The sequence below is a fragment of the Podarcis tiliguerta genome (assembly GCF_965153285.1).
Source record: "Podarcis tiliguerta genome assembly, chromosome: 1".
Taxonomy (NCBI): Eukaryota; Metazoa; Chordata; class Lepidosauria; order Squamata; family Lacertidae; genus Podarcis; species Podarcis tiliguerta.
Window position 1 is genome coordinate 17,618,312 of NC_139534.1, and position 23,365 is coordinate 17,641,676.

At 44.5% G+C, this 23,365-nt stretch overlaps 1 protein-coding gene across 1 annotated transcript in view; it reads right to left on the minus strand.

Annotated features, from left to right (window-relative positions):
* Positions 1-564: 564 nt before the first annotated feature.
* Positions 565-23,365, minus strand: part of NAB1 (NGFI-A binding protein 1) — a 47,880-nt gene continuing 25,079 nt past the window's right edge. Inside the window, exons 3-8 of the mRNA XM_083410392.1 lie at positions 20,796-20,929; positions 19,870-19,921; positions 12,170-12,286; positions 6,629-6,770; positions 5,008-5,157; positions 565-4,317 (exon numbers count right to left, since the gene is read on the minus strand). Coding sequence (XP_083266518.1) covers positions 4,226-4,317; positions 5,008-5,157; positions 6,629-6,770; positions 12,170-12,286; positions 19,870-19,921; positions 20,796-20,929 — 687 coding nt within the window. The 3' untranslated portion in view covers positions 565-4,225. The remainder of the gene's footprint in view (positions 4,318-5,007; positions 5,158-6,628; positions 6,771-12,169; positions 12,287-19,869; positions 19,922-20,795; positions 20,930-23,365) is intronic.

Sequence of the window (23,365 nt, forward strand, 5' to 3'; positions counted from 1 at the left end):
CATGTGAAGTCATAAACTTCAAATTCACGCTCAAGTTTCTCCCCCACCTTCTTTGCGCCAACACTGTATGGAAGTTACTTGCCCCTCAGTTACAACACAGAGCAAGGCACATCAGGAAAATTTGTGCTGACACCATAAATAGTTCATCCTTCAGCTCGAGCCCAGAACTGAGTAGTTCACATAAACCGCTATGCAAACCAGAATTACCAGAAGAAACAAGGACAAATATGCAGTCTTTATTACACCTGTAGCAGAATTACCGTATTTTTTGCTGTATAAAACTCACTTTTTCCCTCCTAAAAAGTAAGGGGAAATGTGTGTGCGTCTCATGGAGCAAATGCAGGCTGCGCAGCTATCCCAGAAGCCAGAACAGCAAGAGGGATTGCTGCTTTCACTGTGCAGCGATCCCTCTTGCTGTTCTGGCTTCTGAGATTCAGAATATTTTTTTTCTTGTTTTCCTCCTCCAAAAACTAGGTGCGTCTTGTGATCTGGTGCGTGTTATAGAGCGAAAAATATGGTACCTCTTTTCTCCTTCTGTTCAAAGTAAGACCAGGGGAGGGAATACTTTGCCAATGAGACTTTTTATTTTGTATCCAACGAGGCACACAAATGCAGACAGACAAGAACACAAATGCAGACAAACAAAGATCACACTTTGGTCAAAATAACCCTGCTGAAGCTAACAGCCAGGCTTCCTTAATATCCCCGACCCCATTGGAAAGCTATAGAGACAAGACTTTTTTCTGCCTGTATTGCTGACAATCGGTGAGTCTTAATTATTAGCATTCTAGAAGAAGCCTGTGTACTGACTGCAAGATAAGCGAGATCTTGGAAACGTCGTGAGGTAAGTCAGAAGGGCGTGTGATGAAATCAAACGCATCTGTGCATGGCAGGAGAGGGCATTTTGCATGAATCTCTCTCCATGTGTAAAGTTCTATAATTCATGAAGCAACCCAAGTTACAAGGCTTGACTAGGCTTCTTCGGGTGAGATGAGTTTACCATGTGGGAGAAAGGGGTAAAGGGACCCCTGACCATTAGGTTCAGTCGTGGCTGACTCTGGGGTTGTGGCGCTCATCTCGCTTTATTGGCCGAGGGAACCGGCGTACAGCTTCCGGGTCATGTGGCGAACCAGAGCAGCGCACGGAAACGCCGTTTACCTTCCCGCCAGAGTGGTACCTATTTATCTACTTGTACTTTGACGTGCTTTCAAACTGCTAGGTTGGCAGGAGCGGGGACCAAGCAACGGGAGCTCACCCTGTTGCGAGGATTCGAACCGCCGACCTTAAGATCGGCAAGTCCTAGGCTCTGTGGTTTAACCCACAGAGGTACTTCCAGTTTCCCATGTGTTCTCCGAGGTGAATGTACTGTGTGCCCTTCTGTACACCCCTGAAATCAGCTCTTATTTCTACAGAGGAAGAGGGGCATGGAACTTCTGGCCTTCCAGAACTACAACTCCCATCAGCTCCTAGCGAGCTCGGTGAATAGCCAGGGATGATGGGATTTAGCATTCAGCAACATCTGGACTGCCAAATGTACCTGCTCTGGTAGTTAAGATGTTTAAGAGTGCTTTTCAGTGTTCCCCGAACTTGGGTCACTGGCTGGTTTTGTACTACAATTCCCATCATGCCTGACCACTGGTCCTGCTAGCCACGGATTATGAGACTTGTAGTCCAAATACAGCTGAAGACACAAGTTTGGGGAACACTACATAGCTGCTTCAGCTTACTTTGTTAGGTTTTTTTTTTTTAAAAGGTTGTTTAACACACAAAACAAAATGTAAAAGCCCTGCTTATTGGGACTGAAATGATTTGCAGGACTGTTTTTTTTAAAAAAAGTAAAAGTACCTTAGTACTTACAACACAGCTGTCTCAGGTCATTTACAACTGAAAATAAAAAAATAGATCTGTACCACAGTTTTAAATTTACATTACATTGGCCTTTATAAAACAAGATGCTATATACTATTGGTAAGTGGTATGTGCTTTCTTTGCTTGTAATTACTGTCAGAAATTATGAAACTGCTCAGATATCTGCTACTTGAAACCTTAGTTAACATGAAAACACACATTATTAATTCACAAAACAATAAAATGACCCAATTTTAAACTACACATTGATCCACCTGTTTTGATCCATTAAGCTGAAGATTCTACTCTGTTGAATACATTTGTCAGTAAAGTAGTACAACAAAATTCCAAAAACAGTATTTTCTCTCTCTTTTTTAAAAAAAGGAATTTCCCCCCCTGCCTATAATATTAAAAACATGTGCACTGGTGTTTCTACTATAAAGCTTTGCTCCACAAATCAAGTGATAAACAGTTATTAAACACATTTTACAATGATACCAGATAGTCGTGTGGACATGTCACCTTACACTTTACACAGAGTTTCAATATGGCATATGGAATGACTCAGTAAATCACTATTACACGGAGCAAAATCTTCAGATATGAAGAGCAATATCCTATTATGGCAAATAGACAAGAACCGGTGGCGTTTTCATCACTCCCCCCCCCAAAAAAAGTACTATAGGCAAATTCAGCATTTCAAAAAAATAAATAAATTATAGTTTTGAAAATCCCGTTTTTAAATGCAAACACACGATCTGAAGGAATGAAAGAGAGGAGGCTATTATTAGGTAGGTCCACATGTCACAATGATGTTGTGCATAACATGCAGACACCACATTGAAATACCCCGGAAATGTCTCTGTATTAGCCAGTTGTTACATTATGGACAAAATGGCACCCTTAAGAATCGAATCATCCTGCACAGCAAAAAATCCTCCAGAAAATAAATAATGAGTACAGTGGTACCTCGGGTTACATACGCTTCAGGTTACACACTCCGCTAACCCAGAAATAGTGCTTCAGGATAAGAACTTTGCTTCAGGATAAGAACAGAAATCAGGCTCCGGTGGCACGGCGGCAGCAGGAGGCCCCATTAACTAAAGTGGTGCTTCAGGTTAAGAACAGTTTCAGGTTAAGAACGGACCTCCGGAACGAATTAAGTACTTAACCCGAGGTACCACTGTACAGTTGTTCATACATCCATTTCCATGACACTGTAGCCAATATGTTGTCTTCTAGTTTTTGCTGGACTAATCCCTGAGACCTGCAGTCCAGCATCTCTGAAGCATCAGACTGGCTACACCTGCTGTATGTGGTTTATATTATATTATATTATATAGGAGTAAGCTACTCCTATAACAGTAACATATTCCTCCTCTTATTTCTCCTGTGAGTATTGGTTGTTTCAGACAATACAAATTTCTTGCAGTGCTTTCCCACCTCTTCTGTTATCTGGAACATTCCAGCTTGAGAAAATGAGAACGACTCTAAGGATCATTCCAAAATGTTGCCAGCATTTCAGCAGTTGCCCTGGCAGACCAGAGTGTCTTAATAAATGCAGATATATTTGTTACCCTGTTTGAAGTGTACAATATGAAGCAACAGGGTGCTGCTGCTTCTACCCATAATTCCCTAATAGCGGACAGGAACACAATGTAGATAAATACAGAAATGTGTCCAGGAAGTGCTTAAGAATGATCTCACATCAATAAGCATAAAAACGCCAGTTATCATACAGTCAGCTCTTGCGAGTGCTATTTCCCTATAAAATCGTATGTAATTGGTTTTTGTTTTTTTGCTTCTAAAACTTAAAACATTGAAAACCTGCTGTTAAAATGCTTTCTTAAGATGCTGTTCTCCCCTCCTTAAGTCTTCTGTCCAACTGCTTCAAAGTAAGGATTTTTCTTCTTTAAACCCACCTCAGTTATTGTTGTATCTCTACATTTAAAGTAGACATTGAAAACTTCAAGTAAAAATAATGGCAGCCACATCTACTGGACGTAATACAAATCTATGACACCTATTAGTTGTTGGGGTTGTGGGTCTGTGTGTTTCTAAACTTTTAAGTTATACAAATACACAATACATTCTTAAATAACAAGGGCCCACAGTATTATTAGTTTGTGAGCCTTTCCCAAATCACAAAGCCGCTTTTTCATTTCGTAAATGTTTGCACCCACTTCTCGTTGCAGCTGCAGTTTTCAACTGGTTCTTTCGTACGTCAGCTCCACAACATGACAGTCCCAGTCCTTAGGCTTTGGCTATGAAATCGCTTATTTCAATGAGGCAACGCTGGTTATTAAGGCATGTTTCCGTTTCTCATTCAAAGCTTTATTTTAACATTTTTTTAAAAAAAAACAAAAAGGGAGCATGGCTATCTTGTATCTTCAGGCTCTGTCTTTATCACCTTCCTTTCAAGGCTGTTGAAAGCAGAGTGAGGAAAATCTTTTAAGATACCAAGGCCTTCTGCAACAACAAAATGGATTCCTTTTAGAAAAATATCGACCCGAAACAACAGTGTTCTTTTCGACCAGTTGTAGTCAATAGACAGCATATAAAATCTTACACAAATGTGCCCTTGTAGTACCAAACAGCAATAAATTCAGTTTAACCACTAGGCGATATCTGCTTTGCGTCGTAATGTACTGCCAGCGGTTTACGACAATGTAAAAACATAAAACCAAACAATAAGATTATAAAAAGTTATAAGCAAAAAATGAAATTATAAACAATACTGATGTGTCATGCAATTCTAGCACACCATGTGGTTGGCCTTGCAGATATTTCTGCTGTGATATAAACCCTGAGGCATGCTGGAGAAATGGAGAAATAACATTTGAATGAGGCCCGAAATATCACTAAGCACTTAAAAGGCTATACAAGATGCCTGAGAATCATTTCCCCTCTCCTGAAAAAAGTGCCCCACAAATTTCACACGATAGAGGTGGCCCCAAGACATTTTGGCACCTGAGGTAAACCATAAAATGGTGTCCCCTCACCAGCAGAAAAGAGGGGATGAGGGAAGATCTACATCTGAAAGATCTCCATTGGGATCTGCTGCCCCTGTGAAACCTGCTGCCTGAGGCGGTCACCTCACCTTGCCTCATGGGTGGGCCGGCCCTGGTCATAGTTGTTATGAGCAGGAAAGATTTTTACCTGAAGGCTGTGACTTTGCTTCAGCACTGGCGTACAATCTGCTCAAGTCACTGCAGAGAGGCTTCACGACGTGAGGCTCATCGTCTAATGAAATGTGAGGCATATGCCTATTTGGTAGACTCGACATGCGTAGATTTAAAGGCCGTTCCCCTAAAATATATTGTAAAAGAGATATCCATTCAATACTATAACCGAGAGCTGGTCCACGTACAGTGCTGCTAATCGTAGCCCACAACAGCCCACGTCACCATGATATGATCATAACTTAATATGAATCTCTATTTTATTCACTTGTATACACTTTTGTGTGTTTTAATGTTGCTGTTTTCCTGATTTCAGCATGTACAGCGGAACCTCAGTTTCCGAGCGCCTCGGGAGCCAAACGATTCAGAAATGGAACGCCAAAAACCCAGAAGTGAATGCTTCCGTTTTCGAACGCTCCTCAGAAGTCGAATGGCTTCCAAGGCGAGTTTCTCCATTTTCTCCATTGACTTTGCTGACCGCCCATTGCGCCTTGGTTGTCGAACGTTTCTGAAGTTGAACAGTCTTCCCAACGGATTACGTTCGACAACCGAGGTTCCGTTGTATTTGTTTTCATTTTAATGATCTATTGCTGTCTTTCAGACTCTACACCACTTAAAGATTTTCTAAATATTTGCACTCAGGTGCCTCAAAGTGACTTACATTGTAAAAACAAAACATTGTAAAAGGTAGAAAGGTAAAGGACCCCTGGACAGTTAGGTCCAAAGGCGATATGGGGTGTGGCGCTCATCTCGCTTCAGGCCAAGGGAGCCGGCGTTTGTCCACAGACAGCTTTCTGGATAATGTAGCCGGCATAACTAAACTGCTATTGGCACATGGAGGACTGTGACAAGTGCCAGAGCACATGGAAACGCCCTTTACCTTCCCGCCACAGCAGTACCTATTTATCTACTTGCACTGGTGTGCTTTCGAACTGCTAGGTTGGCAGGAGCTGGGACAGGGCAACTGTAAATAAATAAATGTAAGTCCAATCCGTTCCAATTAACTTTATTGTACTAGCCACTAGCCATGACAAATCTGAATCAAAAATAAAAATAAAGGCTTGTTGTGCCAGAAATAATGGCCTCTTTTTAGATCTCTGCGTCTCCCTTACAGTTCACTGTACAGGGTCTTCTTTTGGGGAAATGTAAGTCAATAAACAATATCTCAGAGCTGTGGTAGCCCCTGCTCCTCTCGCAATCCTAAGGGGAACTTAAAAGTCTTCCACCCGTGTGGCTTGACTACTTCCATATGGCGTGTGGCATGGAAACACGAAGCCCTTTTCATAGCAGCCATTGCAGGCATGGTCTGGAACTAGCAAAATGCTTGTGAGATCATGTGGATGACCCAAGCGAGGCGGGAACAACCGCAGGAGAGGCAACCACGAAGGAATCTAGGTCTCAGAGGGTTTATTTCTCCTAACCCAGTATGTACACAGACTACATTTCTGCCCCCGCAATATTCGCCCAAGAAATCATTAACCACAGGAAATTTAATTTCATCACAATTTAGCAATCGTCGCTGTTGCACCAGTCTCAAGAAAGCTGACAATTCTAAAACAGATGTGTGATGGCAAATACATGCCTGGAAGCTACTGTACCTTGCCCAACACCATAATCCGATGTCAAGCCATTGGCACAATGCTCTTCTGAATTTTGTCTGTAGAGGCCCGTGGAAAGGCGTCTCTCCAAGCCAGCTTGGCTGCAAAGGAACTCCATCTGTTTGGCCATCATCTTCTCAGGCTGCAATTGAGACAAAGGCAGATTTAGGGACTTGCCACAATCACAATTACAATTACTAAGTACAGTCGTTTTACACCAACCAGACGCCAAGTGAAGCACTGTACACCGAAATGGCATAGTCTCGGCCAGGAATCCTACGAAGGCTGAATTATGGAGGGAGGAGACTGACAACCAGCAGTGGAGCTGGTGATCTCCAAGCAAAGAGAAATCAGGGAGCCAGCAAAAGGTAAGGATGACAGGATCTGAGAGTCGTTGCCTGGTTATTAATCCCTCTCAATGCTGACTGATAAAACACTCCAAAAAAGCAATCATAATGTGATAGTCACGATTCTTTTCTTATGGTGTTGCACCAGCACTCGGGAACACAGGTAAAACACAGCACAAGAAGAATCTCCGTACACTTGTACATCTGGTCACATCATGGTTGTTGTTTTTGCAGACTTGAGAGAAAATGACAATTAGCTGAAATCTACAGCAAGCTGCTTCAATTCAGAATTTGACTGGGGGAAATTCTCAAAGTTAATCAGAATTCACTACTCTGTTCCAAATTTCTCCCTCCCATCCTACTGGGGTACCAAAATCAAACAAAAAACGGAAAGGAAAACAAATCTACAGCTATTTTCAACCCACTTAAATATTTTGACACCTTTATGACCCTTCAGAATGAGCCCCTGCCCATTTTGGGTGCCTCTTTCTAATCAATCAATCAATTAATATTTCAACAGCAACTTTTTTTTCCTTCTTTGAAAAATTGCAAATACAATTATGGCAAGATTTCCCTCAAGCTTTATTTTTGGAAATAGTATTATCCTTTTTTTTTTTTTAACGTCAGCAATCTGCCATTCTGAAAAGTGTAGCATGGCAGTATGATTGTGGGGGGAAACAGTGTGAAAGTTTCGCCTGGAAAAAGACCAGGGCCTTATACACTACAGGAGAAAGATAATTAACAGCCTGCTAAAAGAGAGTGCAAAATTATCAATGCCAAGAGAATTATAAACTCTGAATGTGATCTATTTCCATTACTGTGATGTAGATCATTTGGAAAAAGGCAGAATTGTAATTTTGAAAATGTGTAGGTTAAATGTGTGCACGGGATTTAGATGAGTCCTTAATCAAAGTCAAAGCAAGCTTTCAGATTTTGCTTTTCCCGTAGAAGTCATCACGTTTCCACAGGTGGTGGAAGTGCTTTAGCACTTTTGCTGCAGGACCATCTCATCCTCTATCACTGAATATTCCCTTTCCAAGGGGTTAGTTACACTCCTACCCATACCTATAGCATAACTGTTTCTCTTGGTGGCTGGTATTTTTTCTTTCTCTCTCCCTTCAGATGCACATCTCCAGTGCATACACCAATCTGGTTTAATCTGCAGCCACAGGTGCAATGGTCTTTGCGCAAGTTCTCTATGTATTTCCACACACCAGGCTTCAGATCCAGTAACAGCTGTCTCATTGCACTCCCCAAGCTTTCTGAGGTCAGGTGGACCCAGTTTTCCTTCTCACCTGTGAATACAATACAGTGGTACCTTGGTTCCTGAACATATCAGCTCCCAGACACCTCAAACCCGGAAGTGAGTCTTTCGCTTTGCAAACGTTTTTTGGAAGCCGAATGTCCGGCGCGGCTTCCAATTGAGTGCAGGAAGCTCCTGCAGCCAATTGGAAGCCGTGCCTCGGTTTTCGAACCGTTTCAGGAGTCGAACGGAAACCTGGAACGGATTAAGTTTGAGAACCAAGGTTCCACTGTACTAGCTTCCTGACATTCTCTAGGCCTCTCCTTCAAGAAGTATGAATAGAAACTGGCATGCGGATTTCTTGCGTTCCTCCTTGATGAGGAAAAACTCTTCCTTGGGACTTTTCTAGCTGATGTAATTATGGTCTTCAGCAGGTACAGGAAGCAGCTACAAGGAGATGAGCTCAGCATCCTCCACGTGAAAAAGCTGCACCAGTAAAAATTGAAGCTATCAGCACTGAAAGAACGGCATTCGATTGGTGAGTGCGCCAGGGCTTTCAAGGATGAAGCCATTGCACAACCAGATAGAACTGTGATGGTAGAAGAAACTCAGCTGAGGACAGAGAGCTCACAAACCCAATGCAAGAAATGCCATCAGTATGAATCTGATAGGAGACACATTGGTGCTGTCTGTAATGAAGTGGCTGACTCACTTGACAACTTCTTAAATAAATGTTTTGATACCAATCTGTTGCTTGCCGTGAAGCCGCTTGCCACCTATTGGAAACCAGGTATAAGTTCACATGGTGCTAGGTGCAGGCTTTTTGATCTAGCACAACTTTCCCTTGTAGAAGAAGAAGAAGAAGAGTTTGGATTTGATATCCCGCTTTATCACTACCCAAAGGAGTCTCAAAGCGGCTAACATTCTCCTTTCCCTTCTTCCCCCACAACAAACACTCTGTGAGGTGAGTGGGGCTGAGAGACTTCAAAGAAGTGTGACTGGCCCAAGGTCACCCAGCAGCTGCATGTGGAGGAGCGGGGAATCGAACCCGGTTCACCAGATTACGAGACTACCGCTCTTAACCACTACACCACACTGGCTCTCACCAGACAACGTCAGTGATGTTCACAAGGAGACACTGTCCTGTTTGGTTTGTTTTCTTGCGTTATCCGGTGCACAGAGACATGTCACGACACTCACAGCACATCTTCTGGCAGCCGAGCCTCATAATACTGATGCTGGACATCTCAAGGGTGACCTTGGAAGTCCATCAACAGAAACAGACTCACCGCTGATTCAGAAAACGAATGGCTCCATATAACTACCACAATATGTTCCCATCAGTGCTCCTATGGATTAAAAAAATGTAAGCGCAGAACCCACGGCATGGCTAAACCAAGACAGCAGGTGTGGTTTCAGAGATTGTTTTTTTCAGAGGCCTGAAAGTGAAACTGCTCGTGATGCCCAGTCCCAGATGGTGAGAATCTAACCAGCTCGAAAGTAAAATGAAATCGAACATGCTCAGCCTGGTGTGGAAGGAGGCAGCATGGCACAACAGAGTAATCTTCTGTTCTGTGTTTGTTGTGTACTGGTCTGTAATGACTGTATACCTACATATACCATTTAAGTATAGTTTTTGTTTTGTTTTTTAATTTTATTTATATCCCGCCCTCCCCAGCCGAAGCCGGGCTCAGGGCGGCTAATAACAATAAAATAATACAACATTCTAAAATCATTTCATTATAAAATTACTTCAAATCAAATTGATGGCAACCATTGGGCTAGAGTTCTGTGAAGATTGCCAAAGGAGGGAGTCAGGCTGTGCCCTGACCAAAGGCCTGGTGGAACAGCTGTCTTGCAGGCCCTGCGGAAAGATGTCAAGTCCCGCAGGGCCCTGGTCTCTTGTGACAGAGCGTTCCACCAGATCGGAACAACAACCGGAAAAGGCCTGGCTCTAGTTGAGGCCAGCCTAACCTCTCTGTGGCCTGGGACCTTCAAGATGTTTTTGTTTGAAGACCATAAGTTCCTCTGTGGGACATACCAGGAGAGGCGGTCCCGTAGTTCAATTTGAATCAATAAATGCCTTGGACTGGCCAAGTAATTAGTCCTCATAATATACTGTATCGACCGGGGGGGGGGGCGGGTTTGAGCAGAAATTCGGGGGAACTAAGTTCCCTTACCTTTTTAAAATTAAATAATATTTTTTTGTCTGGGAGGTTGAAAGAGATAAACACCCAATGCCTGGGCCAAAAATCTACCTATATCTGTAATCAATGAAGTCGTGGGCATTTTTTTAATCCAGATCATTGTCTGCTTGGGTTTATTAATCACATCTTACATTTAGCCACTGCCCGGGGCGTGTGGCACTGCAGCTGGGCCCACAACAGACAAACAAACAAACTTTGTGACGAGTTCCCCCACATTTTTTCCATAAAAAAGAACTGTGTATTGATACAAGGTTATGAAGATTTGAAAGGAGCCAGTATTTATCTTCATTTCCTATTTATTTTTATCTTTTCTCATCTGTTCCTTTTTTAAGGGATTGCTTAGTTCCTTTTTAAATCCCACGCAAAAAATGCATCTCACACTGCACAATCGCAGCAGGCAGCATTTGAGACTGGCAGGGCTTCTGACGAGGGCTAGCTAGTCAGGTGTAGAGCCTGAAGTGGTGGAGATCTCAGAGAAGCATAATTGTAGAGGATATCACCATGCTCAGCAGCGCAGAGTGTTCCCTCTAGCAAGGCAGCGGCACTCTGGTAGGGCTTATCCCCTCTGCTATCTGCGCTGCTCAGCTTGCAATGGCCCAGAGAACTGCTGGGTCTCCACCGAAGTAACAGCACAACACACTTTCGAGGCTGCACAAGATCTGCGCTATGTCACCTGCCTACACTTCACGAAGCAGGTGAGCAGGTGATAAGTTCTAGCACACCAGCCTTAGAAGAGGCAGAGTCTGAGCAGTCAGGGAGGAAGGACAATAGGGCGTGAAGAATGAGAGCTCTCAGTCTCAACTTTCCTCCATAAAGTCGAAGGCAGCACAGCTTAGGCAGGTGATTATGGGGGATCTGGTGTGGTTATCTGCCCAGATGCCAAACTCTGTACTGACAAAGAGGCAGAAAACACTGAAAGATGCCCCTTGCTCCGGTCATTTAAAATCTTTTAAAAACCATCTTCCGCAGAAACTGCTGCTTGCCTTCTATCACTGTGCCACTGAGAGCGTGCTCACTTATGGCTTATGTGTGTGGTACGGAAGCTGTACTACCCAGGACAGGATGGGGTTGCGCAGGGTTGTTAAGGCAGCAGAGAGCATTGTTGGCTGCCCACTCTCCACCTTAGAGCAGATTTATGCCACAAGGTGCCATAGGAAGGCACTGGACATAGTAAAAGATCCATCGCATCCTGGTCACTGTCTCTTCGAGCTCTTGCCGTCGGGACGGAGATACAGGACGATGAAGACAAGAATGAGCCGTCTTAAGAACAGCTTCTTCTCCAGAGCGATCTCAGCCCTGAATAGGAAGCCCGGACTTTGAAAGTCATCTAATCTCCCTTGCTGTATTTTACTATATTGTTTGATTAGTGTTTTTATGGAGCAGCCAAGTAATTTCGTTGTCCCCGAAGGGGGCAATGACAATAAAGATATTATTATTATTATTATTATTATTATTATTATTATTATTATTATTATTATTATTATCTTCATCCCCTTACTATGAATGAAGATAAAGCTGTAGCTGTTACGAGTGCTTGTTTGTTTGAGCATGCCGTTTTCAAAAAAAACCACACCAGTTGTGAGTCATACCACCTACACTAAAAGTGAAACGATCGCAGCCAGGTCAGAAGGACCCCTTGGTCTGCAGAACGGGAACAGGGTGTCCTGTAAGGAAAGAACTGTGATTGTTCTGTAAGAAGCATTCATACGAGGAAGCCTTTTATTGCAGCCCCTAGGTTGTTTACCTGTGAGCCAAGCGCTGCCAGGTCTTCACACTTTCCTTTTGACAATGCCTGTTGTATTTTGACTGAATCCTGCTGGTAAAAACTCTGGACCGCGTCGTGGAAGTCAGGGAAGCCATCCTGCAAACATGAAAAAGCAGGGAAAGGAGCTGTTACTATTTCAGAATGTTTTGATTCACAAGACCAAAGATATTTTTCCAGTCTTAAATCATCACTACAGCCAATGGTGTGTGTGTGGAGAGAGAGAGAGAGAAAAAGAATAGTTCTTCCGCAGTTATTTTAAGGGCAAAAATAAATGTTTCAAGGTTTTGAAGCTGAGCAAGTATATAACAAAAGTAGGTTCTTTTAAAGGCACAAAGAAATGCTTCGAGTGCAAGTTGTTCTACCTAAATGAAAGCTTGTGGCACAATGAATGTGCTGGCTTTTAAGGTAGCAAAAGACTCCTTGAAGTTTTATTTAGGAATTTCAATCAGGAATATCAAAAGGTCTGCTTTGTGCAAGTTAAGACATTAGGATGGAAGGGAAATAAATAAGTAACCTTATCAGCAAGCAGTTTCCAAACGCAGCCACGGTGCTTTCATTCTGTTGTGAAAGCACGAAAACGTACAACAAAACAGAAGCCCATGTTGCATAACGTCACAGGGACACATCAAATTACGACTCCTTTTTCTGAATGACAAACTAGCACCACTGGTGAACCATTGCTAAACCCCCACCCCCCGCCAAAAGGCTTGGAACTGTAACGGGAAGCAAAGTGGACCGAAATCAGCTGTCCCTCACAGAGCGAAAAGCTGCAAAGTTTGCTCCCTAGAAATTCCAGATTACCATAAGCTCGCATTTAAGAAGACATGGTTTAAATATGCGTGGTGCTAATCAGCCTACAAGGGCAGCTTTCGCAAAACGGGCACCTGCGACAAGCCTCATTTGGGTGCTCAAGCAACAGGTGGGGAGGGGATCGTGGATGCCCCGCCCTGCCCCAAAATCATGGGTGCTGCCCAAACCTTCCATTGCTGAATGAACTGATGTGGTTAGAAGCTTTCTTCAGATTTCCCCACTCAATGGGGGAAGGCTTTGCTGAAGCTCCTGCAGCCAATCAGAAGCCCTGCTGGACATTCGGTTTCCAAAGAACATTTGCAAACCGGAACACTCATTTCCGGGTTTTGATAGTTTGGGAGCCGATCTGTTCAGGAGCCAAGGCGTTTGAGATCCAAGGCATGACTGTATTATATGTTGAAAACCTTTAATAAAATTGATTTTTAAAAAATATGTATTTAAAAATCGATGAAAAGGGGGTGAAGAGTGTCTTGATAGCCAAATGTTCCTTTCTCCCCATTGCTCTCTGTGGCCTGCTCTGTCAAACACACCCAGCGTGCTCCCTTCCAACTTGGCTGTTCTTAAAGCGATTTCTTTGAGCAGATGTTCCCAAACCCCACAGGCGCTTTCTTCCCCTCTGCCAAGCACTTCTCCTACACGAACACCAGATTGCACCGCTTCTGTTCTTTGTGATCTTCGGGGAGAGAAAGAAATCCCACACTCTCTTGCTTTTCAGCCCTGCTTGGCAGCGGCGTGGGCATACCCTCGTTCTTTTCCCCTCGTTCTTTCTCTCCCACCTTATAACTCATGCTGACATGAACGCCGAACCTCTCCCCCCACCACCACCATCCAGCCCTCCCAGCTACCCACCCGCCTCTTCCATTTCCCTCTAGGTCTCTTACTCCCACTGAATCTTTCAAGTTTCGCCCTCTCATCCATCTTCCCGCCACCTCCGCTTACGGATGTGCTGCTTGGCGGCAGGATGCCTTTGTAGTGCTTAGTCCATAGGACTGTAATGACTCTGTTGTCTGTCTCACATGCCCTGCCAACTCTCAATCCTGTATTTTTTTTGGGGGGGGGACACCCCTAGCTACACACCCTTTTCTGCACAAAATAAGAGGGAGCAGAGCTTTCCTTCAACCGCCAGTGATTTTGCTGTGCTTCCTCTGGGACAAAGACACAAAGCCTTGTGTGCTGTCAGTGTCATGGACTGGGGGGGGGAGGGGGGGCACCCACATCAAGTCCACACTTACACACACCCACAGATCAAGGCAGCTGCTGAAGAGGGAGGGTGGGAACTTCATGTAACTAAAATATTGCTTTTGTTTTCGTCGCACGTGAGAAGGCATTCAGGGACCTCGCCGCAACTCGTTAATAGCTACTCCCAAATCCGAACCTAATTGCTGCATTCCTTCTGCCACCCACTCGGCTCCCAGCGCTTGTCATTTTCCCGGGATTCCGCCCCCGCCTCTCCCTGCAAACTTACCCACCCACTCCATCGAGAAAAGGGAGAGGTCACATGAGGGAAGGGGGGGAGGCTTTCGCAGGTAAGCGGGTGTAATTTGTGATGTGCTTTGCCTCCACCCTCTTTCTTTTGTGTTGCTTATGCAAAACTCCTTCCCCCTGCAGAGGTGATGTTTGCAACGCAGCCCGTAGGTTTGCTTGCCCACGCAGTCCTGCTCTCAGGCGCCTCCATCTCCGAGAGGGAGGGAGGAAAACCCTCCTCTTTATTATACTGGGGGAAAACCATTTCACATCACACCCCGAGGGGGTGTGTGTGTGTGTGTGTGCAATCATTTCCACCTGCGGGAAAGAGGCGTTAAACACCTCCCGAGATCAAAATGGCAGTGTTTTACACGCACTGGCGTCGGTGGAAAGGCAGAAGGGGAATCAACAGCACAGTCATACCTTGGAAGTCAAATGGAATCCGTTCCGGAAGTCCATTTGACTTCCAAAGCGTTGGGAAACCAAAGCGCAGCTTCCGATTGGCTGCAGGAAGACCCTGCAGCCAATCGGAAGCCGCGGAAGGCCGTGTCGGACGTTTGGCTTCCAAAAGTAGTTCGCAAACTGGAACAGTCACTTCTGGGTTTGCGGCATTCGGGAGCCGAATGTTCGAGAACTAGGCTGTTCGAAAACCAAGGTATGACTGTAGTGGCAATCTGGGCTCCTGCGTTTCAGTCCTCATCTAAGCAGGGGAACTGAGGTGGCAAGAGAAAAAATAGTTTGGTGTAAGGGTTAAGGAGCCATCTATAAAAGTTTTTGGCTCATGCTTCAGCAAGCTGTATAGCACTTCAAGAACTTAAGTTTTTTAAAAGGGGGGGGGGACCACCACCTGCTGCTGTACGGGAGGTGTTTGCAAGAACAATACCAGACAGGCTGAAATCTTGAAAAGTTACTATGCCTCAATGAGGAAAACCATATTTCCCCTTGTCTTTAGCAAACAAACGGCACAATATCACAAACACTGAACATCCATAAAAATGGCAAAAGTAATTTCTTTCCCAAATAGGTTTTTTCTTAAGCAATAGCAAGTAAGTAAGTAAAGAGTTCGCTTGTAATATATCAGTGGTTCAGTGCTCATTTCTTCTCATTCCAAAATAGATACTATCTCGAACAATTGCAAATGCAGTAATAAAGAGTCCACTTGTGATATAAATCACTGGTTCAGTGCTTGGACGTCGTTCTGGTAATCCGATGTTTCGTTGCTAAAGAGCTTAGTCATTGAGCTTTGTAGTAAATAATACACAAGAGAAGGCGGTATGTAAATGACTTAAAGCAGGGTATATCTGTCCCCATCTGCATGTTTCCATCGGGAGAAACATAGAAAGAGGACGATGTCCTTCAATTTTATAGGATTATTGGCTTGCTTGCTCCATAGAGACAGGTATTGGCAGATTGAGCGGGCGAGATCAATAGTTGCTCCAATGGTCAAGAAGGCAGACTCTTCACGTGCCGTAGAGGGAAGTGAGGGGCAAATGGGGCTCCTCAACCTGGGAAGGTAGCCCATCTAGTAAAGGTAAAGGGACCCCTGACAGTTAAGTCCAGTCTTGGACGACTCTGGGGTTGCGGAGCTCATCTCACTTTATTGGCTGAGGGAGCCGGCGTACAGCTTCCTGGTCATGTGGCCAGCATGACTAAGCCGCTTCTGGCGAGCCAGAGCAGGGCACAGAAACACCGTTTACCTTCCCGCTGGAGTGGTACCTATTTATCTACTTGCACTTTGCGCTTTCGAACTGCTAGGTTGGCAGGAGCAGGGACCGAGCAATGGGAGCTCACCCCGTCGCGGAGATTCGAACCCCCGACCTTCTGATCAGCAAGTCCTAGGCTCTGTGGTTTAACCCACAGCGCCACCCGCGTCCCTAGCCCATCTAGGAGAAGGAAAAAACTCTGGACATAAACCTCTGCTACCTTGTAGGAGATCTTCAGGAGAAGAAAAGGCTAAGGAATAAATCCTACACAAATCCAGAGTAGAGTCCCTAAGATGGTTGGGTGGCGCCTTGTACGCCTCCTGCCAGCAACTCCTGCAGCCAAGCTGGTGCCAAATATATTGCTCTGCTTTCCTTTGGAGCTTCCTGCAGCCAATCGGAAGCCGCGCCTTGGTTTCCGAACGTTTTGGAAGTCGAACGGACTCCCGGAACGGATTTCGTTCGACTTCCGAGGTATGACTGTACAATCAAGCCACAGGAAATAATGGGCTTCACTCCTAGCCATCAATTTCAGTGGGTCTGCTCTGAGTATGACTAACACCAGGTACAATCCACGTATATATGAAACACGTAGATGTTTGGCATTTTGCAACCTTTTACTAGGGTGTAGTTTTGGGATGCAGGGATGCGGGTGGCGCTGTGGGTTTGGGCTAGGGCTTGCCGATCGCATGGTCGGCAGTTCGAATCCCCACGGTGGTCTTTCGGTCCCAGCTCCTGTCCACCTAGCAGTTCGAAAGCACCCCTAAGTGCAAGTAGATAAATAGGTACCACTTTATAGCGGGAAGGTAAACGGCGTTTCTGTATGCTGCGCTGGTGCTGGCTCGCCAGAGAAGCTTCGTCACGCTGGCCACATGACCCGGAAGTGTCTCCGGACAGCGCTGGCCCCCGGCCTCTTGAGCGAGATGAGCGTACAACCCTAGAGTCGGACACGACTGGCCCGTACGGTCAGGGTTACCTTCACCTTTACTAGTTTTAGGACAGGGCTATGTGTACAAGAACGGATCGCAGCAATTACCTTCCTTTTCCTGCTGCACAAAAAGGGACAAGACTTTCAAAGTCCCCTTGCAAAATTCTCACTGGCTTTTATAGGAACATGTAAGTCGCTAATTATTCCCTCGCCCTGTCTCGTCACTTTTAGTCCACCCAAAACAAGCAGTTACAGAATAAATATGTGCCCTCGACCATTTCCCAGGGTAGTTTAAACACACACACACCAAAAAAAAATAGAATTGTACAAAGGAATTTTTGCATCCAAAGGGACCATTTCCTGAAATGTTCCTTTACAGGGAAATATATGCATCCAAATGACTACTGGCCTGCTGCATCACATATCCCTCAACACAGAAGGGAAATTATGGTAAAATTGACAGCCTATTTACTTAGTCTGCAAGCTACATTATTTAAAACTGGATCTATTTTTTAAAAAATACCAAATGAAAAAATACTGAATATATTTCCATGTTTTTGCTAGGTTTAGTCATTACCTCCATAAGCCAGAATGTGTGTATACATGTGTTCATTTTTCTGACTATCAGGAAATTGTTCCCTAATGGCAACAAGATCCATTAGACAGGGCAAGAACATTCCAGAGCTACTGGCAGGAGTTTCTCTCCGTGCTATTTCCCTCCATTAGGAAGATCCGAACAACAAAACACAGTTTATGAGGCATCTGAAAACAGCCAAAAATAAAATAAAAATTCCACCTACTCAACAAAATTATTTGTGTTTAGGTCAAACGATGCTCTAGCGCACAAAAAGACCCAAACCGTATAACTGAGCAAGACGTGCAGAAAATTGTTGCCAGTGCTCCTCAAATGGAGGTAGAGAGGATCATGATTTGCCTGAAGAAAACCATGATGGAATAAAGGGCAACATCCAATGTCAGTCACACTTAAGTGAGGCTTAATTTATTTCAATAGGTTTACTATGAGCATAACGGGAACAGGTCTTCTCTGTGGTGGCTCCTAATCTGTTGAATGCTCTCCCCAGAGAGGCTCGTCTGGAGCCATCATTATATGTCTTTAGGCACTAGGCAAAACATCCCTCTTTACTGAGGCCTTCAGCCATTACATAATCTATAGTCTGTTAAAGAAAGGGGACTGTCGTTATGATTATTTTTATTATTATGCTGTATACTACGCAAACTATATCCTATACAAGAACACAGTCATACCTCGGGTTAAAGACGCTTCGGGTTAAATCTTTTCAGGTTGCGTCCCGCGGCAACCCGGAAGTACCGGGTTTTGCCGCTCAGGCAGGCACATAGCTGTCAACTTTCAGATTTGAAAATAAGGGATCAGCAGCCTCACCTGTCCCGGGGACAGTCTACGGGTTATCTAACAATCCGGGATAGCAGCGGGAAATGGCGCTGGAATAAGGGAATTTCCCGCCAAAAAGGGAAGGTTAACAGCTATGCGCATGCACTCAAAATGACGTCACGCGCATGTGCAGAAGCGGTGAATCGCGACCCACGCATACGCGTGTTGCATTCTGCTCAGGTTGCGAACGGGGCTCCAGAACGGATCCCATTCGCAACCAGAGGTACCACTGTACTGTACACTTGAGTGTTCCAGTTTGCGAACTTTCTTTGGAACCCACACCTCCGACATGGCTTCCGAACGTTTGGGAAGTTGAACAAACTTCCGGAATGGATTCTGTTCAACTTACGAGCTACCACTGTACTACTATGCTTTTTAATTATTTTTTTATTATTATGCACCATAAAATATAATTTTAATGTTGTACACCACTCTTGAGATCTTTAATAAAGGGCAGTATAGAAATCAATTTTTTAACAACAACAACAACAACCATTCAGTGTTTATCTAGCATGGCACTGAGGCTGCACTCAGCAAGCCCCATTTAACACAACGGAATAAGCAAACATGCACAAGATTGTGCTTCAATTAACTGATCTACAACTGAAGCTAGACAGGAGCCTTATGATGAGGATGTAACATCAGTCAAATTCCACTCCTAAAAATATTCTCCAGTAAAATGAGCCCGATATTTATAAAGTGAAATATTTAAATTCAGATCGGTGTTTTCTCCCCCTGGTATTCTGCTGAAATAATACCTGCTGATCTTCTCAATGAAAAAAAAAAAATAAGTAGAGACATCCTGGTCTCGTAAGCTTTTTGGGGAAAAGCTCTCCCCCATCTTCATGGGCCAGTATTTTCCTTTTACTTATTTCAGGGAAGAACATATGTAACTGTGCAAAAGGCCAGCTGTGTGTGTTTTACTACTACTATAACTAAATGTAAAAGAAAATCTATATATGCAGGAATTTATTGCACCTGTTCCACTGTAGAAATGCTGTGAAAAGGGTGAACACCAATTTCAAACTGCCCATTGAAAGCAATGAATAAATAAAACTGGGGCAGTGAAGGGGGAGATGGAACATGTATCTATTTTATCCTGATTACTGGTCAACATTTCCTCTCCAAACTCACAACTTCACAAGCTCCACTATATTGTTTCAACTGCCCTCATATTTTAAGTGACCTTTGATAAACCGGACCATATTTATTCAGAACGCATTGTATTTTAAGGGATTTGTTTTTCAGTTGGGAGAGTGAGGCAGAACATAGCCGTTCACCAAATGAAGCCTTCATGGTTCTTTCCTCTCTCACGCAAGTCGGTTTTAGCAATTACAACTAAACAGAACAAATTAAAATACAGTACCTCTATCTTAATTCTCTTTGGTGACAGTTCATCCCTTTCTCCACATTTAGACCTAGGAGATGAAAACACATTTTGTTTTGTTTTTACTAGGTAGCGCACACTTATCTTCAGAAAAAGAAACACCTTGGAAAAATCCTTGCCTGCAACAGAGAGATAGAAAACTGAAATTTCTCATTTAAGCCTCGATTTCCAGATAGGTTCACAAAGTAGTTTAAGAACCTGACGTAAGGTTCAATCTTGCTGGACTACCATTAGAGATTATGGGCGGTGGAGAAGGATTTGAATGTTTAAATGCTCCTTTGTATAAAAAAAACCTCCCTGTACAAAGGAAGCTAGCGTGTCGGGGTTGGGGTCAGATTTTTAATTTCAACGCTGCTGAAGCCACCTGATCTATGAAAAGTACAATTTTCTGCAACAACTAGGAAAAATGTGGTGTGGAAATGCCAAGACTCAAGGGCTCCCAATAGGTGGGGTGGGGTGTGCACAATTCAGCGTCAGCAAACTTTTTCAGCAGGGGGCCAGTCCACTGTCCCTCAGACATGGTGGGGGGCCGGACTATATATTTGGGGGGGGGGATGGGATGAACGAATTCCTATGCCCCACAAATAACCCAGAGATGCATTTTAAATAAAAGCACACATTCTACTCATGTAAAAACACGCTGATTCCCAGACCGTCTGCAGGCCGGATTTAGAAGGCAATTGGGCCAGATCAGGACTATGAGTTAGGGAGGGAATGGGACTCCTGATTTCAGGGTCGTGGGGGTTGGACTAGATGACCGGGTCCCTTCCAATTTTAGATTTCTATGATTCTATGACCCTGACTGCAGAACCAGAAAAATAAAAACAGGTTTTCTGATACAATAAACCTCATTAAAGCAATTAGAATCTCCCCCTCCCCCCCCCTTTTTTTTTAAAGCAGCTTACTTGGTAGTCCGGTAAGTGTATTTGTAGGTAACTTCTCGGGATATTTGTCGCGCCAGTGCGAAGAGTTCGTCCCTCCGGGTCAGCAGTGCGTTATCCTTCACACACAACTGAGCAGCGGCTTCGTTAACTGTGAGCTGGAAAACAAAAGACAAGGGATGCTTCGTTGCCTTAGCTGTATCACTCTTTTGAGGAACATGAAACCCTATGTATCTCCCATTACTGTTGCAATGTACATAAACAACATTATAGAGTTCCACAGAGAAATGTAGAGGGCTTTCTTCAGATTTCTGGCATCACGCTCAACACAGTTGCCACAGTTTTATAAAGATACACGCACGCACACACCCAGCAAAAGAAAAACAACCAAGTTTTTAAATGCTGCTAAGTACCTTTGATCCCCCCCCCCTAAATTCCCTCGGAAGTAAGTTGGTACTTTTAAAAAACAGTTATTAGATCAGGGACAAACTATTTTGTTTAAAACCAATGCATGCTTTTAAAATGAACTCAGGCAGACCTCAGGGATTCTGCTTGAATAATAATAATAATAATAATAATAATAATAATAATAATAATAATGGTAATAATGGTCCTGAGGTCTACTCAGGGGGCTGGCTGTGTAGTCAATCCCTTACTGCGGCCTGTGAGCAGCCACTGGGATGGACTGCTATGACAAACTCCTGCATTTTGGTGTGATCTAATGCGATCCCCCAGAGTGTCTGGAGATTTGGCTTCCTCTGCAGCGAAGCTTTAATAGGCTGCTAACTTGGGTTTTATTTCTGAGCGAACCATCTCAAGTTCATAGCGTTTGCACAAGATGGCCAAGTGGCCTAAACCAGAGGTTTTCAACCTTGCTGAATCCACGGCTCCCTTAACCAACTACATTCGTTCTGCTGCACCCCTGTGGGGCTCAGGAGCCCAGTTACGTCACCCCTTGCCTGCAGAGCTGCCAGCCTCTCACCCCTTTTTTTGGACACCCTTGTGGAGAGTTCCCTCAGCCTCCTCTCGTTTGGGAGTCCTCTGGGCAGCAGCTGCTGCCATCTCTACGATAATCTTTATTGTCACTGTGTCCCATACAGAACAACGAAACTGAAAATCTACAGCAGACATTCAGAAACCAACAAGCCTCCTATCCCAGCTATCCCAGCCTGGTTAGCCCCCTAAAAAACTCTGATACCCCATAATTAAATACAATATACGCCCATAGAGACTACCTTACACTGCATTTAAAACCAAAATCGCATTTGAATAGAAACTTTCTCAGGCGGCTAGTCCTAGTCTTTATAACCCTGTACCTTCTTCCAGACGGCAGAAGCTGAAAGAGATCATTTCCGGGGTGCGCACTATCCTGCACTATCTCTGCAGCTTTCTTATGGCACCTGGAAGCATAGATTTCATCCATGGTAGGGACGCGGGCGGCGCTGTGGGTTAAACCACAGAGCCTAGGACTTGCTGATCACAAGGTCGGCGGTTCGAATCCCCGCGACGAGGTGAGCTCCCGTTGCTCGATCCCTGCTCCTGCCAACCTAGCAGTTCAAAAGCACGTCAAAGTGCAAGTAGATAAATAGGTACCGCTCTGGCAGGAAGGTAAACGGCATTTCCATGCACTGCTCTGGTTCACCAGAAGCGGCTTAGTCATGCTGGCCACATGACCCGGAAGCTGTACGCCGGCTCCCTCGGCCAGTAAAGCGAGATGAGCGCCGCAACCCCAGAGTCGGCCACGACTGGACCTAATGGTCAGGGGTCCCTTTACCTTTAGGGAGAGTGCAGCCAATTATTCTCTCTGCAGTCTTTACAACCCTGGACAACACTGTTTTTCCCCTGACCATGCAGCTCCCAAACCACACACACTGGTCTCTGGTCTGACCCACCCCTGCCCCAAAGACAGATGCCTCCCAGAGGCACCGTTCGCTTGCGGAGCTTATAGCCAGGGCTGCTGCAATAAACAGTTGTGCAAGCCTTTGGGAGGCAGAGACGCAAAAGAGCATCAGATGAAGGAGGAAAAGAAAGAAGGACAGAGGCCAGGGTTGCCCATGGCACCCCTGACCATCATTCGAGGCACCCCAGGGTGCCACGGCACACTGGTTGAAAACCACTGGCCTAAACAGACTAATGGGAGCTCGGAATCATTAAGCAGGTGGAACGAACCTCTAAATGATGGGTTGCCCAGACCATTTATATCAGAGATGGAGCTACTGTTCCAAAAACCAATGTGCATCCATCAAGAGGCTGGTTTCTACTGGTCTGAGATTCCCAAAGAAATGGGAGACTTCACCCTCAGCCTTCATTGTCTCCTCAGAAGACAGTGATGGATGGATGGATGGATGATTATGATAAAAGGAGAATGAGGAGGAGCAGCTTGAGTCTAAAGATGCCCAGTTATCATACTCCCTATTCTGCTTATGAGAGGGCTGTTTGTGAGCTGGAATAGGAATGTTGTGTGAGGAAAACGCTCCAAATTCAGATCAAGTTTCCATTTGCACAAGGTGTTGTGCAAGATTTTATACGAGCTGCTAGAGGTCATATGCTATGGCCTATATATTCCTTATCTGCCATATTTTTCATTCTCTTAA